This window comes from Cryptomeria japonica, chromosome 5, assembly GCF_030272615.1.
Source record: "Cryptomeria japonica chromosome 5, Sugi_1.0, whole genome shotgun sequence".
Taxonomy (NCBI): domain Eukaryota; kingdom Viridiplantae; phylum Streptophyta; class Pinopsida; order Cupressales; family Cupressaceae; genus Cryptomeria; species Cryptomeria japonica.
In genome coordinates, this window is record NC_081409.1 from 931437988 (window position 1) to 931457611 (window position 19624).

At 36.9% G+C, this 19624-nt stretch overlaps 1 protein-coding gene across 1 annotated transcript; it reads right to left on the minus strand.

Moving 5' to 3' along the window:
* Positions 1-1910: 1910 nt before the first annotated feature.
* On the minus strand, positions 1911-19363 carry LOC131035779 (transketolase, chloroplastic). Its single transcript, XM_057967517.2, has 7 exons — positions 18796-19363; positions 4341-4431; positions 4133-4238; positions 3734-4016; positions 3444-3592; positions 3205-3358; positions 1911-3033 (listed from the first exon to the last, which is right to left on the minus strand). The coding sequence occupies exons 1-7, from the start codon at positions 19291-19293 to the stop codon at positions 2071-2073; spliced, it is 2244 nt and encodes a 747-aa protein (XP_057823500.1). The 5' UTR covers positions 19294-19363; the 3' UTR covers positions 1911-2070.
* Between the last annotated feature and the right edge of the window lie 261 nt (positions 19364-19624).

Here is a 19624-nt window from a genome sequence, read left to right on the forward strand (position 1 = left end):
TAGATGCTATTTTGGAGTTCATTTTGCTGTAATTCATCATTGTAATTAATCAGTAAGGCAGTGAGCCTTCCGAGGTTGTAGCCCTTATTGTATTTGAGTAGTGAGCTCTAGGCAGTGTGCCTGAATGCCTGTGCATTCCCCATACTGTAATATTGTTTTGCTATTGGCCATAGTGGAATAATATTGTGGGTTCAAATCCCACCGTGGTTTTTCCCATTTGGGTTTCCGCGCAAAAAATTGATGTTATGATTTTGTGGTTGATTGGTTTATGTTCCTGCATTTTAGTTTCAATTGTATGCTTTCGATGGTTTAAAGTTAAGTCTGGAAACTTGCTAACCGGTAGATCACTGATTCACAACCCACCCCCCCCCCCCAACACTCTCAACGATCCTCGATTCCAACAAAATCAAGTCACGATCATACAAAGAAGCAAAGGAAGCGATGAAAAAACCTTTAGCACAGGGAAAAAACTCAATACTATGAGCAATAAAAGGCTTCCATGAATCACTCACCCAACGATGAAGGTCTGATAATGAAGGCCGAAGCCCAGAGACTTTACACACCATGGGGCTTGTGAAGCGAGAGCAACGTTTGAATCTGAACGAGCGATAGCCAGAGCAACGTTTGAATCAAAGCGAGCGGGAGCAATCGTTGTGGAGATTGAAATTCATTTGTTAAATGTATATTTAAATTACACTAATTTTTCATCAGTTTTATTTCTTGTAGTGTTTTATTTTGTTTCAAAAATTGTAATCTGTCAAAGGTTAACACATTAAAATTAATTAAGATAATTTTCATTCTCCAACAAATCAGTAGTAAATTAGATTCATTTATAATCTTAGTATAATAATCATCAAGTATTTTTAACAAAGACAAGAAACTAATCATTCTTTTGTTAAATCAAATTTCATGGGCTAGAGAGGAGTTGCAAATATTTTTTTATTAAATTTACTTTTAGAAAATAATTCAGTCGTTATTATTTTATATTTTAATGTGTCATGCCTTGTTGTTTTATTATAAAAAGCAGCAATACCATGGTGCTGACCCTTTACAACAAAGGCCTAAAGAACAAAAGGCCATAAAAGACCATTAACAACATACATGCCACTTACAATTTGAACAGCTCACATCAAGAGGGGGAAAAACTTACACTCACAACTTGGGAATGAGTTTTAGAATTGGAAAGAAGCCCATTCCTCGTTCAACTAACAACAGTCCAAGCAATGCTGTCATCTAACAACCCAACACAAGGGGAAGTAGGAAGGGAAACCTCCATTGAGGGCCTACTAGTACAATGTGTTGTGCTTTGTTATACTTTCCAAGTTCTATACATTTACTAAGCCAAAGAAAAGTTCATACGTACTGATTATGTTGCAAAAACTCTCAGCATGCATGCATACATATACAAAGGGAGAAGAAACCATTAGAACAATTTAATCTTAACATTAGTTGATTAAGAATGCAAGTTTTGCACCTTTGTTTTCCTACTTATTTTAATCAAAACCATGAGTTGATTAAGAATGTAAGTTTCTAGATTAAATTACGTATATTATTTCGTTGATGTTTTACATTCAATTATCAAGAAATATGAAGAATTAGAATTCAGAGACAGCCTTAATAAAGAGAGGAGAAAAAGAGAGTGAGATGAGAAAAATAATTAAAAATAATTAGAAAGATATGGAAAAAAAAATTGATGAAAAATAAACAGAAAAACAGAAAAATAAAAAGCAATTTAATAAGTTGTTTACAAAAATATTCACAATATTTAGGTGTTATGCACAATATAATTAAATAGTATTCTGTAAAAAGCTAATCAATAATTTATGTGATGTGCAAAATATGTGTCTCCTAAGGAAATGCCAGAAATTATGAATCTTGTAATTAAACCAGATCGATACAGAATACTCCACTTATCCAAAAGAAAATTATTTATTACATAAATATGATTCACAGTCGCTAGAAAGCACGATATCACTCCATTGATGACCTCTGAAAAATCTAACAAAAAGGAAAGGAATGCCAAACCCAGCAATGGCACAAGTTTACTCTCAGATTCAACTTTGGCACATACTATGCCATGACTTGTTTAGCTGTTGCAACTACATTCTCAACGGTGAGGCCAAACTCCTTGTACAAAATTCCAGCTGGAGCACTGGCACCAAAAGTATCGATTCCCACAGCCTTTCCCTTGGAACCTACATACCTTTCCCACCCAAAGGTTGAACCAGCTTCCACACTGACTCTGGCAGATACAGCTGCTGGGAGCACACTTTCCTTGTACTCTGGAGTTTGCTCCTCAAAAAATTCCCAGCAGACAAAGGACACAACTCTAACAGCTTTTCCTTCATTGCGGAGAGCAATTCCAGCTTTCTCGGCAATCTCAAGCTCTGAACCTGTGCCAATAAGAATGACATCAGGCTTATTATCAGATGAATTGTCGCTGATGATATAGCCTCCCTTCGCAACTCCCTCTACCGAGGTACCAGGAAGCTGAGGTAGCTTTTGACGTGAAAGAGCATGGACTGACGGCCTCTTCCTATTAAGTACAGCAATCTTGTATGCTCCAGCAGTCTCCTTTCCATCAGCTGGACGGAGCATTAGAATGTTGGGCATTGCTCTGAAGCTTGCCAAGTGTTCTACCGGTTGATGAGTAGGCCCATCTTCTCCAAGACCAATTGAATCATGGGTCATTACATAGATTACCCCAGCTTCACTCAGTGCAGAAAGTCTCATTGCAGCTCTCATGTAGTCCGTGAAAACAAAGAAGGTAGCACAGTAAGGAATGAGGCCACTTCCATGGAGGGCTATTCCATTGCATATTGCTCCCATGCCATGCTCACGCACACCAAAACGAAGGTTACGCTCTGCCGGGGTATTCTTCTGGAAATTCCCGAACATTTTTAGCAAAGTCATGTTAGATGATGCAAGGTCTGCACTTCCACCTAGGAATCCTGGAAGAACCCTTGCAAGTGCATTCAAACATTGCTGGGACAAGTTTCGTGTAGCATCGGCAGGGCTCTCTGGGGTGTATGTCTGAAAATGTATGAAAACTCGAAGATTTAAACATTGCCAGAAGCTTCTTTGTAAGAGACAAAACCACAACTTGCAACCTGATTGAAACATTTTGTACCAAAATAGCCTATTGCAGCTCAATTTGATAACAATATTTATGATTACTAAATATAAACATCCTCAAACTCTTACCGGCAGTGCCTTCTCCCACCCTTCAGGCAATTTACCAGATATTAGCATCTTGAACTCTGCAGCTTCCTCAGGGTATTTCTTCTCGTAATCTGCAAGCTTAGTTGTCCACTCTGCTTCCACAGCCGCGCCCTTCTCAATTTGCCGACTCCAATGACTGTTTCCATAAAACAGAACGTTCTTACAATAATTGGATGAGATCTCAAGGAGAATAAATTTGTCTACACTGAAAAGAATGATACCTCTTAACATCCTCAGGAACATGGAAAGGCTCATAAGGCCAAGCCAAATTCTGTCTGGTTGCCTCAACTTCCTTTGCGCCCAAAGCACTTCCATGCACACTGTAAGAGTTTGCCTTATTCGGTGATCCATAACCAATAGTAGTAGTGACCTGGAAAAAGAGCAGAGGGCAGTCCATTACTCAAAAGATTCATAACTTGTTTCCTCCTCAGAACATTAAGCTCCCGATCTATAATAATTACAGATTACATCAAAGAAATGCATGTGTCACTGATGAATACAAAACCCACACCTTAATTAAAGTGGGTTTGTCCTTGACAGACTTTGCCTCCTCAATAGCAGCACGAATCTCATCATAACCAGTATTACCATTCTTCACCCAGATAGTGTGCCATCCCAGACCTTCAAAACGAGTTATAACATCTTCTGTGAATGCAATCTCCGTGTCACCATCTATGGAGATATGATTATCATCATAGAAAGCAATAAGTTTGCCAAGCCCCCAGTGTCCAGCCAACGAGCAGACCTCATTGGAGATCCCTTCCATTTGGCAACCATCACCAACAATACAGTATCTAGGAAATTAAAAAACACCCGTTAATAACTTTGAATGCTGTTGAAGTTATTGCTCAAAAGAAATAATTAACTTAAATGAAAGCCTATAAAACATGAAATGGAAATAAGATCTTACGTATAATGATCAACTATTGTACTGTCTGGCTTATTGTATCTAGCAGCCAGATGTTTTTCGGCAACTGCTAAGCCAACTGCATTGGAAATTCCTTGACCAAGTGGCCCTATATAGAAGACATTTAAAAAGCCATCAAAATCCGCTTTTGCTCTTCAACGAAGCGTCAAAAAAGGAATAGTAAATGTGCATAACAAGGAAATGTGTTTACCAGTTGTCACTTCCACACCAGGGGTCTCAAAATTCTCAGGATGTCCTGGTGTTTTGCTTCCCCACTGACGGAAGCTCTTCAAGTCCTCTTCCTAAAAATAACAAGCATATATGCCATCAAACTCCACCAAATGACAAGCCATAGTTATTTCACTGATTCTAGTTCTTGAATCTTACAAATCAAATTAAAAAGTAAAAATGAATTCAGAATTTGCTGAAAAAGAAGCCAAATCCACTTTTCTCACTTTCCTTCAATAACTAGAATATTGCAATTCCCAATACATAAATGCACTTCATGTCCGTAAATTATCCAACGAAAGCAATAAATAATTATAAAAGTCAAACTGTTTCTCAAAAATCAAGCGTAAGGTGTAGAGGCAAATGTAATGGATTTGGATTGTTCCAATGGATTTTCTAGATAGTTACCAAATCCAGCAGGGTTTGTTTTAAATTTGGTTTGGTCTGAATTTATTAAATGGATGGAAATTACCCTATATTTTGATGTCATTAAAATTTAACACTCTTCATCATTTCTGCATATCTATATATTTTATTATTTTGAGAATTTTGCTCATAAATTGTTATGAAATTTTTTGTTTTATAAGTTCTATTTTATAAAATTCTGAAACAGATTTTTCAGAACCTTTTTAAAGATTCATAATTTCCAAATTTTTTTAAGAGTAATTTCCCAAACCCGGTAGCAATTTTCAAGCAGAATAACATTACTGGGAAAACTGTAAAGTTTCCTTTTTGAAATGGGGTTTAATAATAAATTAAAATATAAAAAATAAAAAATAAAATATAATGTAATTGAAATTTAATTAAGTTTAATGAATGGTCAAAAGACATGAAATAAAGAGTTGCGACTCCCTCAAACATGAGATATAGAAGGAAGATCATTTCATTTGAGGAGGAGTGCCACAAATCATCAATTGAGAAAGAAAAACATCAATCAATTTGGAAATAAATGATTATTCTCAACAATGAAGAATGGTGACTCATTTCTTGTGAAGGGTGGTGACTACTTCAAGAAATGGGTATAAAGGGTGAATCAATGCTTGAAGCAATTGAAAGAATTCAGAAATCGATTGAAGAATATAAAATAAAAGCAGAAATAAATATATTTCAGAAATTAAGTTATTGCAGCCAATTGTGAATAAATCTATTGATTCATCAAGAGGTATTTGATTAGAAATAGTCTAGCAAATTCCTTGAGAAATCACATATTGAATTTGGGAAGTGTCTTGCAATGGAAGGACGGCCAACCTTCTGAGTTCATGAGAGATGAAAGGATGACCCGCCTTCATGCTCTTATCAAGTTGGACAAAGGGTAGGAAGGATGGCCAGCCTTCCATGCTCTTGGGCTTGATCAAGGAGAACGGCCAACCTCCAAGGTAAACTGAGGGATGGAAGGGTGACCAACCTTCCATGCTCTCAACAAGTCAAGGACGACCAGCCTTGGGAATTGCTAGTTTGCAAGCATTTCCAAGAAATCCATTATGTTTATTTGCTATGAGGAACATGCTATGATCCAAATATTAAAGATTTCACAATTTTAATAATAAATAAAAATATAAAAAATTAAATATAATATAATTAAAATTTAATTAAATTTAATGAATAGTCAAAAGGCATGAAATGAAGAGTTGTGACTCCATCAAACATGATATATAAAAGGGAGATCATTTCATTTGAGGAAAGCCATGAATCATCAATTGAGAAAGAAAAACATCAATCAATTTGGAAATAAATTATTTTTTCAAACATTGAAGGGTGGTTGACTCATTTCTTGTGAAGGGTGGTAACTACTTCAAGAAATGAGTATAAAGGGCAAATCAATCCTCGAATCAATTGAAAGAATTCAGAAATCAATTGAAGAATAAATTCAGAATACAAAGTCAAAGCAGAAAGTAATATATTTAAAAAATTAAGTTATTGCAGCCATTTGAGAATAAATCTATTGATTCATCAAGAGGCATTTGATTAGAAATAATCTAGCAAATTCCTTGAGAAATCATGTCTTGAATTTGTGAAGTGTCTTAAAAATAGGAGGGACAGCCAGCCTTCCGAGTTCATGAGAGATGAAAGGACAATCCGCTTTCATGCTCTTATCAAGTTGGACAAAAGGTGGGATGGATGGCCAGCCTGCCATACTCTTGTAACAGGAGTTGGAAGGACGGCCAGCCTAGGGAATTGCTGGTTTGCAAGCATTTCCAAGAAATTCATGATGTGATTTGCTATTTGAAATATGCTATTATCCAAATTTTAATGATGCAAGATTAATTGATCTAAATATTATGATGCTTTGATGTATGGATTTGCGTATTATCATAATTTCTTGTTCCTTAAGATTACTAATATCAGTTTTTAAACTAAAAGAGGGGTAAAAAATTTATTCAATTAGAGAAAGAGATACAAAGATAGAAGGGCCACATGCCCAACTAAGAAAAAGAATTACACAACGCTGTCGATGTCCACTAAATGATTCAACAATTGAGACAAATCCGAAGACAGTTGCTCCCTATCCACAATATTCCAACTCCATTTAGCCAGCAACTCCATTCCACTCCCTAGGGATGTGACCAAAAGTAACAGATTCCAAGGAACCACATAACCACAAAATCTGTCTAATAACCATAGCTAAGTGCTAACTAACATCATCTAACTGCTGTTCAGTCAACAAAGTCACTGCCACCTGAGAATCTAATTCACAAATAATCCGTCTCTAGCCAAGAGCACAACTATGTTCCACACCATACAAAATGGCAAGAGCCTCCATTAAATTATTGGTATGAAGACCCTTATAAACTGAATACCACCAAAGCTATCATGACCTACTCCACCAATTCCAACATGACCAGAAAGGAGGGGACCAATGACCCTCTCAATTTATCCTCCGCAAAGGATGTCGACATCTATTTCTCATGATCGGCCTAGCACACCTCCCTCCAGGAGAAGGAATGCCTCCTGGAATTGGAAAAGAAAAATTGAGCCAATTAAAAATAACATCTCCAAGATCCACACTTCCAACAAAATCACACTTTGCCAAGATAGTTTCACGAAGAGAATGAAAAATTCCCCCCCACAAATGATGAACAACCATCCTAACATCATGAAAATCCAACGATTCCTTTCCAACCAAATATGCCAAATGATGAAAGTGGGACCAAGAGCCCAAGCAACCTGAAGAAAATAAATCTTAACAGGGGGCTTACCCCATCGCTCTCAAAATTCAGCCAAAGAGGAGACATGCCAGCAGGCCCAATTCCAAATACCCCACCAAAAGTGCCAAATTGTCTCGAAGAAAGAGCATTGAAAGGAGGTGAGACACACACTCCTCACTCCTACGGCACAAGACACACATAGAGGGACCCTGAAAGCCACACTTGCACAAATTATCCCAAGTAAGAAATCGATTTTGAACCACCAGCCACATGAAAAAGTTACTTTTAGACCAAGAAAGTTTAGTCTAGACGTGTTTCCACCAAGGCACTTCTACTCCTCCAAACATCTATTGAACAAGCTCCAAGTACCCAACAACAATAGAGTACTTACTAGTTGAGTCACTACCCCACCCTAGAACATCTTGCCCCTCCAGGGAGTTGCATCGCGAGAAGCAAAAATATGAGCCAACTCCTTTCGAGCCTCCTCTGATCCACTTGGCAGCCATTTAGAGGAATCCTTCCATCGATAACCAACAGCCAGACCTAAATCTCGAACTGTCTTATAGTGCTCGACCTTATCCCAACCCGCTACAGTAAAACTATCACAGAGAGGTTGAAGGTGCAAATACATAGAAAGGATAGGAGGATTTACCATCCCAAGAATCCCTCCAAAAGAGAGCTTCAGAGCTCTTATTACATATCCAAAACGAACCTCCCTTAATTAAATGAGCCCTAGTTTTTAGAGTGTGCTAAATCAAAGACCCCCTTCCGTCCAAACGATAACGAGGAAAATCCAGAAAGTTAACACCTTTTAAATACTTATGCATGAGAATGCGAGCTCAAACCTAATTCTAACAGGTACACCAACGCCAATATAGTTTTGAAACAAGAACTTGCCCATTCAAGATAGCAGAACAAAGACCAAGACCCCCCTCCTCCTTTGGCTTACATAGACTCCCACTTAACTAAGCTCCACTCAGAAGTATGTAAATTACCACTCCAAAGGAATTGGCGTGAGAGAGCATCAAATTTCTTAAGAAAATACATAGGGGCCGTCTGGACAAAACACCTGTAGATAGGAAGAGTTTGGATCACGGATTGAAGAAGAATCACCCTAGAAACAATGGACAGCCATCTACATCTAGTGATTAACCTTCCGACGCAACTTATCCAACAAATCCTACCGATAAGGTCTAGGCAGTCGACCAGTAGAAAGAGGAATGCCCAAATAAAGCAAAGGAAGAGAGCCAATTTGAAACCTCAAAATATTGGCAACCCTTCTCTAAATAGCCTTAAGAGTATTGAAAAAATAGATAGAGGATTTATGCTCATTGATTTTCTGACCCAAAGCAGCTAAATAAATATCAGTTTTTACTTTTTAGTGATAAATATTGTTTACAGGCCTAAAATCAGGAATATCCAATTGGTATCAGAGCATTGATCTTGCCAGCCTGAGGATCACTTCAATTACATAAGCACAATAGCTCCCCCTCACAAGTAGGGGCCCACTCCATACAAAAATCTGGAATTTTCAGACTATACATTCTAATACCCTGTTAAATTTTATACCATGGTAAACAGGTTTTGCACTCAGAAAATTAGTTCCTACAGCTAGGTAGAACTTAAAACATGAAAACTTCAATCAAAATAATAATATTTGAATATGCCAAACCACAAACAAATGCTGCTGCAAATATAACACTGAAGACATGGTATTGATCCTTCAAACCTGCAGCTATCTCCATCCTTTTATTACTATGGCATGAACTAAGACATGTTCATTGTTTTCGCTTTCCAACCACTACTAGCTTAAATTCTGTTCTTCCATGGAATGCAAGCAAATTATCTTCAATACTGATCAATTGCACACCAAACCATTCAATTCTCTATATTCTCCACTGATCGAATTAAGCATAATTTCAATAGTCTGCAATATTCTGCATAGAATGTCTTAACCATGAAGAAATAACGCGATCTAAACAGATTATACAAAATGGACACATGGACATAACACACTCACAAACTACACTTATGCATCATCACAGATTTCACAATTTTAAGATTAGTCAAGTGAAGAAGAAATTCTAAAAGTATTCTAATTTGTGATTGCTTGAGGACAAGCAATCTTGGGAAGGGTGAACTGTAATGTCCCCTTTTGAAATGGGATTTACTAATGAAAATAATAAATTAAAATAAAAAATTAAAAAATAATATAATTAAATTTCAAGTCATGAATGGTCAAAAGGCATGAAATGAAGAGTTGTGACTCCCTCAAACATGAGATATAAAAGGGAGATCATTTCATTTGAGGAGAGCCATGAATCATCAATTGAGAAAGAAAAACATTCAATTTGGAAATAGATGATTTTCTCAACAATGAATGGTTATAAAGGGCAAATCAATCCTCAAAGCAATTGAAAGAATTCAAAAAACAATTGAAGAATAAATTCAGAATATAAACTCAAAGCAACAATTAATATATTTCATAATTTCTTGTTGATAACTAATATCTGTTTTTTGTGACAAACATTGATTGCAGGCCTAAAATCAGGAATATCCCAAAAAGGGACATTACAAAAACCAACATATCCACTAAAATACATTGCAGTGTTAAACCCAAATTGCCAGTGATGGCGATGATTTAGAAATAACTTGCCAAATCACAATCCAAAAACAAAGGTTCAAATAGTAAACAGGTTTAACAAAACCCAAGTTTGACATTTAAGAATATGTAACAAAGTACACATACATACAAATCCAAACTGAGACTACACTAAGCTTGACATCACCAAGGAAGTGAGATAAACCAGGCTTCTTTGGGCCAAAGTAGACATGAGGTACGGTTCCCAAATATCAGATCAAACTCTTCATATCCCTTTAGATCTCTATAACCACATTTATATAGAAAAAAGTAAAATTGTATGTTTAGAAGCAACAGCATCATAGAACAACGCTGCAATATGTTGGTCTCTACAGTACAGAAAAGGCCTGGCTCCCTAATCTAGTTCAAAATTTAAATCCACCTTTACACAGTCATAATTAATCTAATTACACCAGCCATAGTCTTATTTTAGAATCAATTTACTCATATTAACAGTGCCCATATAAAAAAAAATCCACTACATGGCTAAAACATGTAAGTGCTTCCAGCCATAGAAGCAAATATCATTTATGGGAATTTTTCAACATCCAAAAAGATAAAGATATTTTTAGTTTCTTGGAAAATTATTGGAGAAAAACCATGAAAACATTGGGAATCCAAAAAATGCAGTAAATTTTAAAAATAAGAGAAATATTTGATGTTTTAACATTTAAGACATCCTAATTGCATAGAGACTTAGAGAGTGAAAGTAAACAAAAGTCAGCACCATCAATTTCGAAAAATGTATTTATCTCATTAATTTAAGATCACTGATTACATATAATTGTAATATAAATCTCTTTATCAATGTTAATAAATAACTATGCCAGAATGATTATGAACCCTTAAAGCAATAAAACAACTAAGGTAAATATGGCCTGTTAAACCCCACCATTCTCCTCAACTATCAAGTCCAAGACACATTGAGCTATACACAAGATGGTAACTGCAGTTGATAACAACAATCTCCCTAACATTTTCAAATATCTCAAGTTTACGACAATGGCAACAATGATACTAGGCATCATTTCAGGACAGAGATTGCCTATCTTAATGATGTTTCATATGAATCTTTTTGATCAACAATATTTCCTATAATGTTGACTGCAGTATTGACGTCCATATTAATTGATCATAGTACTAATAATGATGTTACTAAACACTATATTGATTAAAAATGTATATATCACAATACTTACAACATGCTACTGATCAATGATTACATGAGGATTTGTTTGATCACATAAGGGTAGTTATGTCAAAAGACAATAATGATGACAACAATATCAACTGGTCCAAACAACTAATATGTAACAATAAAAATTCCCAAACAATATAACTATGTTTACAAATGGTAACAACAACAATTTCTATTGATAAATGATAAATAAAAATGGAAGCAAGTCAATGACAACATTAACATCTGTGATGCAATAATAGTGACACGTCAAGTGATAGCATAATCGTTTGACAATTTTGTCTAGTAACAACTAGCTCATGAATCATAGATGATGACAACAGTGTTCACTGTTATAAAAGACAATAGTGATAATTACCAATCATAATAATGATAGTCATGATAGTCATGTTCCTTGTTGACAAGATTTCAAAAGTTGATTATATCAAAAAGATTTCAAAGGTTGATTATATCAAGTGTCTTCACAATTGTAGATAGCCACGTTCATTTTGAAATAATGATAGCAATAATTGTTGTTTTCCCATGGCGTTAGATATATTGAATAGCAATTAGATCTGTTACCAAGGGGCAGTGACAATTATTGCTATTATTATTTTGAAAGAACTTAGTTATCTACAATAGTCAAGACACTTGGTATAATTAGATTTTAAGCCTTGTGAATAGGGAGCATGGTTGTCTTCACGATAATTAGCAATTATCACTATTGCTTTTCTAACAGCAAACACTATTGTCATCATTTATGATTTGTGAGATAGTCATCTCTAAACAAAACTGCCAAACGATTATGCTATCCTTTGACTTGTCATTGATACTGCATCAGAGATGTTAGCGCTATGGTTGACATGCTATAGTTTCTACTTGTCAATTGATATTGTTGTCATTACTTCACTGTAAACATAGTTGTATTATTTATTTAATTGTTTTGAAAATGTCACTGTTTCATATCAGTTGTTAGTAATGTTGCATCAGTTGAGATTGTTGTCATCATTGTTGTCTATTGACATAACTATTCTTCTACGATTAGTAATTCTCTTATGATCATGGATCAATAGCTTTTTGTCATTGCTGTGATTAGCAGTATGGTATTCAATAGCTTTTTGTCATTACTGTGATTAGCAGTATAGTATTCAATAGCATCATTATTGGTATTGTGGTCAATTAATATGAGCATTATTACTACTACTGTCAACATTATAGGAAATATTGCTAATCAAAATGATTAATAATGACAAATTGTTATGATAAGACATTGCTGTCCTGAAATGTCAAGCATCATTGTTATCACTGCTATAAACTTAAGAGATATTTGAAGAGGTTAGGGAGGCTATTGTTGTCAATTGCTGTTACCATTTTGTGTATAGATTAGTCTCTTGGAATTGATAGCTAAAGAGAATGGTAGGATTAACAAGTCATATATATCTTAGTTGTGTTTTATTTGAAATGTCCCTTTTTTGTAATCTAAGTGCTGAATGGAGTTGCGATAGCAAGTAGTTAGGAAATAAAGGTCGTGTTGGCAATTAAGTCAGATTTAGGACTGAATCTTCAGTCTTCAACTGGAATAAGGCCCCAACTAGTTTGCAGTTAGCATTGCCACTTTTGTGTCCAGTAATTTCTTAGCTAGCATTATCAGTTATCTCAATTCTCAACTAACTCAGGAAGAAGCGTTCAGTTAACTGAACACATTTAGGGGGGGAGTTAGTTTCAATTAGACACAACTAATAGTGGAGTTAACTACCACTGACTAGATGTAGTTGCAGTCTCTAGTAGTGATGAGATAGTATCTGGGCAGCTAACAGCTAGAAATTATGGAGAATGTTAAGTCAATTTTAGTTAAATATGCCCAGTAGAGGCATTAACTTCCATTAATTGTGGATTGTAAAACTTGAGAGGATTATATAGGTAATGTTCAGAAGAAGAAAGGTGTTCAATAGATCATTTACAACATGAACAAACTTGATTCTATTTCAGAACTTGGATGCTGATACAACAAGAAGTTTGCTTGAGACCAAACCCTTAGGCTCCTTCAGATCAACATCTCATGAGGACATAAATCCTCTAAGGCACTTAGTATTACAATACTACAACAAGGTTACTTTGGGCATTGAACAATGCCAAGCAATGGCAAGGAATATGCAAAGAGATGGGTGACTATTTTTAGAGTGAATAATGTTTCGTACCTAGTAAATTACAAGTGGGGACTCATTCACATGTTAACTTAGTCCTAGGAGTTATTTTAAGAAGTCTTAGTTGTCTAGATAAAATCTTATCCATATCTTATCTTTATGACTTTCATTTTCTTTTAGTTACCTAGGCATTTAATACTTGCATCAAGGTAGCCTCCCATACTACATCACATCTTATCTATATAAACAAGGTCATTCATTTGTAACATATCCCCATTGGTCATCATTTGATCATATCCCATATCTCACATCTCAATATTCAAGCAAGCTCATTATCTTCATACTCTCTTGTGGAAGGCATCTTTGTTTTTGCAGGTGATTTTGGAGTTTGCAACTCCTAGGTTTGACAACAGGAATGCAATGGTTGTCATCAAGGAGGAGAGTTAACCCCTCAAATGTGTCCTACAAATCTGAGAGACAAGATGGTTATGATGAATAGGAATGATGGAAGTCTCAATCAAGTACTCTACAAAAGGAATCAATGAATGCAAAGGTACATCAACTATCTCTGAAGATCAGGAACCTCTGAAGCAACCTTGTGCTCATCTTTTGAAGATTCGAAGTACCCCAAATAATCAAACTCCCAAATAGTATCACAATCATAGGGTATCCTTTCTGAAAAGTGAAGAGACACAAGACAATCTAAAACAAGATCATCTGGGAATGACTCAATATCAGGATTTCCATATATCTCCCAAATTTTAGTCCAAAGAGCATGAGGACACTCAAAAACAACGATAGACTTCAATATGTCATCATCAACGTGCATTTCTATACCTGTCATGAAAACGTTGTCATTTTACGACACCCTTGGTCCATCAGTGAGAACCGATCAGAGATATGTTCCATGGACCAGTGCTGCCCCAGTCAATCAAGGAGAAAAGTAATCATGGTTTGAAGTGTTTCCTTGTCGGAAGTTCCCAAGCCCCCTTTTTTCTTCCCTAGAACCCCGAGGTTCCGAAGTTCTTTGCCTTAGCCGCTTTCTTTCCTTCTCCAGAACCCCGAGGTTCCGAAGTTCTTTGCCTTAGCCGCTTTCTTTCCTTCTCCGGAACCCCGAGGTTCCGAAGTTCCCTTCCTTCCCTTAGCTTCTCTCCAGTTTCTCCGAGACTCCGGAACCTCGAGGTTTTGAAGTTCCCCTTCTCTCTTTAAACCCTTTCCCTCCCTATCCCGGACCTCCAGAACCCCGAGATTCCGAAGTTCCTTTGAGCAATTCCCCGGAACTCCGAAACCCCAAGGTTCCGAAGTTCCTACCCCTTTTGCCTTCTCTCCCTAGTTCCCCTGGAACTCCGGAACCCCGAGGTTCCGAAGTTCCTTTCCTTCTCATCCTCTCTCTATCCCAGAACTCCAGAACCCCGAAGTTCCGAAGTTCCTTGCTCCTTCCCCTGTCTTCCTCACTTCGAGAGTCCGAGCTTCCGAAGTCTCCAGGCTTCCTTCCGACTAGCAACACTTCCGGATGGCGTGATCGACACTCAAGGCTTTAAATGCTCCGACAGTTTTGGTGACTTATGCACTTTCTTTTGTGGAGCCACAGTAGTGCATTAAGTGTTTTTGGTAGGATTTCCATCAAGGGAGGTACAGGGCCATGCTTGGTGACTTATGTCATGTCTGACTTTGGAAGGTTAGTCAATCCATCTTCTCAGGATTGCCTTTTGGTGGTATGGATAGGTTGCTTGCATGTACAAGCCAAGTGCATTCACTTCCCTGCACTTCCAAACTGACATGCAGGGGTCATGATCACCATTGTAACCCATTTCTCTATATAAGGTTGTTAAGCCTCATTGTAAAGGGTTCTCTCCCTGCTGCTTTGAGCTTTCCTATGCTCTTTCTCTTCTCTTGAAGACTTGTAGTTATTTTTGCATTTCTGCAACTGTAAGATTGGCTTTTGGCCTTATGATTAACTTAAATCACCATTCTTGCCTCCTTCTAACCTATGTATGTTGTGTATGCTTTTCTTACCTTCATCATAGGTGTATGTCTTGTGGCTTTTCTCTCCATATATGTTGTGTTAACTTGTTTTCTGAGTGTGACTTGTGGGAATCCTTCTCCCCTCTTGACACTTAGCAAACTCTAACCTCCATACATGCGTTTGGGTCACTTATGCAATTGAAGTTGTGCATCTCTTGGGTTTTTTGTTGGTCCCTTGTGCCATTTCGGTAGGGAGAGAAACAATCTCTTCTTGGTGCATCACCTCCTTTTATTTCAAGCAATTCTCTCTTCCCTTTACCTCTGCAAGTTGTTAGGATAGGCTTAGGAGTAAGTTTTGAAGTGTTGAGTTGGTTCAACACCTGCACCTATTTGAAGAAGGAAGTCGGCCTTCTCCGGAGATTCAACCCCATGCACAAGGTCCCACACTTCGGGGTTATTTCCATGTTTCACAAGGTTGCTGAGTTGATAGCTTAGCAAGGGTGCAAGCTTTTGTGATAACAAAAACCATCCTTGTCTTTGAAGTTTGTTCAATATCAACCTCCACACAGTCCTAATTGTCACCTTCTTAAATTGGGCATATAACTAATTCATTTGTGCACTGGAGTGGACTGATATCCTCAATCAACCAGCCTTGTCTTTCTTGAGGACAAGCAATCTCGAGAGGGGAGAACTTGCAATGTCCCATTTCTAGTCTGAGTACTAAATGGAGTTTTGCAAGCAAGTAGTTAGGAAACAAAGATCCTGTTCCCAATTAAGTCAGATTTAGGACTGAAATCTTCAGTCTTCAGCTGGAATAAGGTGAATTAATTCCCAATTAATATTGTTAATTTTGTGTTCAGTTAAATCTCAATTAGCATGTTAAGTTATCTCAACTAATTAAGAAAGTTGTGTTTGGTTATTGCCCACATTTAAGGGGGGGGTAAGTTTCAGCTAGATAGCCAGTTAGTTTCAGTTAGATAGCAACAATAGTGGAACTAACTACCTTTGACTGGACATAGTTGCAGTCCCCATTAGTGAATGCGATAGTAACTGGACAGTTAACTGCCAAAAATTATGGAGAGATGTTAAGCCAATTTTAGTTAGATACCCTTAATAAAGTAAACAACTTCCCTTAATTGTGGATTGCTGAGTTAGAAGATTATATAGGTAGCCTTGGGAAGAGGAAGGGCATTCAATTGATCATTACAATACAAACAAACCGATTCTGTTACAGAACATAGATACTACTACACAAACATTGACAAAGAGATTTATATTACAATTGTCTATAATCAGCAATCCCAAAATTAATGAGAAAAATCCGTATTTTAAAATTCAGGGTGTACACTAATTTAGTTTCACTCTCTCTCTCTCTGCAATAAGGATGGCTTTAAATGTAAAAAATCTAAGCTATTTCTTTCTTCTTCTTTTTACTGCATTTTTTGGGTTTCCAATATTTTCTGGGTTATTTTCTAAATATTATCCTGAGAAACTGAGAATATCTTTATCTTTTGGGAAGTCAAGAAATTCCCAAGAATGATATTTGCTTCTATGGTAGAGAGAATACTTATGAGAAATAACATGAGAGAAGGAGACATCTCTTAAAATCATGGAAAGAGGAAGGGGCATTTGAAATATTAGCTTTATTTCTTGTAACAGAATCCAGACTTGAGCCTAAAGAGAAAAACGAAATTCTAGATGAGCCAATAAGTGAGATGGAGGCATGTTTGGAGAAAAATGGGTAAATGATTTGTTGATGAGAAAAAAGTGGAGCTACAAAAAAGACTCGAGTGACAAGGTCAAAGGTGCACCTGAGGAGACAGATGATGAAGATTCAGCTGATAGCTATCTTCATTCAACGGAAACATTAGAAGATCCTACGAGTAGTTCACCCTGGATTGAGAGGAATTGTGCGTTGTGCAAGTATGAACAAAATTATAGAAACTTCTCTAAGAATGTTATCAAGCGTTTGGCTAGAGGTGACAACACCTCTAACTCATTAAATGCAATGATACAAAGAGTGATTGGTACAAGGCAAGGAGTTTGGATTTGTTGGTAGTAGCGACAGAGATTATTTTGTCAGCTCTGCATTGGTGACTACTCATGGTTTTGAGAGCCCAAACTGATAGTGGAATCAAACACTGGCCCTCCTCCTGAACTGGAAGTGCAAGGATGGGAATAATGGATGATGGCTCGGATCATGCCAAGGAAATACTTTCAAGACAAAAGTATTGGAAAATCAGCACCCCTAAGCTAGTAGCGGTGAAATTCAAGATGAAGTATACCAGATCAGGTTCTTCTGAACCAGGAGGTTCAGAATTTTTTAAGGATGATGCCCTTTAATATGTCTCCCACTACCCATCAGTTTCCCATATGCTTAAGATATTTTTGGAATTTTGGTGGTAGCTGCTATTGGTGGTTGTTTGTAGTGATCGATTAAGTGTCTTTTCTTTTTTAAGATTTTCAGTTTTCTTCAAAAGTAGGGTGCGTTGCTGGAATGAAGGCGGAAGTTCGGGGACTGAACTGGATACCCACTGGAGAAGATTTTTATTATCTATTCAAACTCAAAAATAAAATGAGTATTTTCTGTTGTAAACTTAAATATGTTTAGTTTGTTTCTATATTGAACGTAGTTAATAGACTACAGACCAGAAAATGACACGAGTGTTGCTATGCTGTGTTTTTGCTGTTTTATTTTAATTCATTATTCGATAGAACAGAGTATTTAACTTGCAGGAACAGAGGTTATATGCATCAACATCACATTTGAAGAGAACAACACACATACCAAGCTCTAAACTCCATTCAAAAACCATCAGTAGTAATCAACCACTTCACTTATCCCAAGTCTCACCTCTGAAATTAAACATCATTCACCGTCAAGGCAAGTCCAATCTTTCTATTACCAAATCCATAAAATGAACTACAAGTACACACCAACTGGCCAAACCCACCCAATCTATCCCAAATCCGATAAACAAAAAACACAACCATACCCCAACATAATTCTCCCTAGGCCAATATCCGCTTCCCGTCTCCCAGACAAGACACTACTAGACAAATCCAATCTCTCTATTGCAAAACCCGTGCGAAAAAGCCATGATCGCAGAACAATACACCAAACCCACTTCAATATATACAGAATCCGACTCATATAAAACAGGATCATCACTAGTCCAACAATCAATTCATTTATCCTAGTCCAGCCTCCTAAGGAAAACATCCCCATCCAACCGACTAGTTACAACAAATGCAGATCGATGTACAACAAACTAATATATTTACTTTTAAATTTACATTTTTCCGAATAAAATAAAATTTCAGCTTTTCAAAGACTTCTTTGGAGTAACGAATCGAATACCAACCTTAACACTGTCAAATCCAGCAAGATGCAACAGAGCATACTGCAACATGCACCCATGCCCAGCAGACAGCACAAACCGATCCCTATTGAAAAAATAAGGATTCTTAGGATTATACTTCATGACCTCATCATACAGAATATGACCCAAGGGGGCACACCCCATGGGCAATCCAGGGTGCCCGGAATTGGCCTTCTCGACCGCATCAATGGCCAGAAATCGAATGGTATTCACAGATTTCTCGACCAGAGCAGTCCTAGTAGTGTCCAACGTCTCCACAGCTGCAGCCCTGACAACACTTTTTCTTGATGAATCCAATCTCAGGCGCGTCTTGGAGCCAAAGGCCACCTTTCCATGTGACCTGAGGCTCAACCCTGAGAGCTTGTCAAATCTAAATGCCATGTGACCGTGTGACTGAGTTGCAGGAGCAGCATTCTGTAAACGAGCATTTGCAGTGCCGGCTGCTGTAGCAGCCTGGCAAATCATCAGAGAAGAAGCCATTGTTCTGAATTCTGAGGAGAACTCACTTTTAGTGAAGATCCATGGAGTTACATTGTTTGGAACAATATAAATAGGGAAAATTAGCCGAAATTGAATAGAATATTCAAGTATAAAAAAGGCATAGGATCCAATTCGGTGTTTGTCATCTTGTAGTAAGTATTTGTAGTTTTGAAATAAAAAGTAAATAGTTTTTGGATTCAATTGTGTATATTTTTTATTGTATATTTTCAAACACATTCAATGAAGGACGAGTCTATTCTGGCTTCAAAACAGCAGTACGGATTGACTAACACGCGTGTTAGTCGCGCGTTTTACACCATCGATTTTGCAA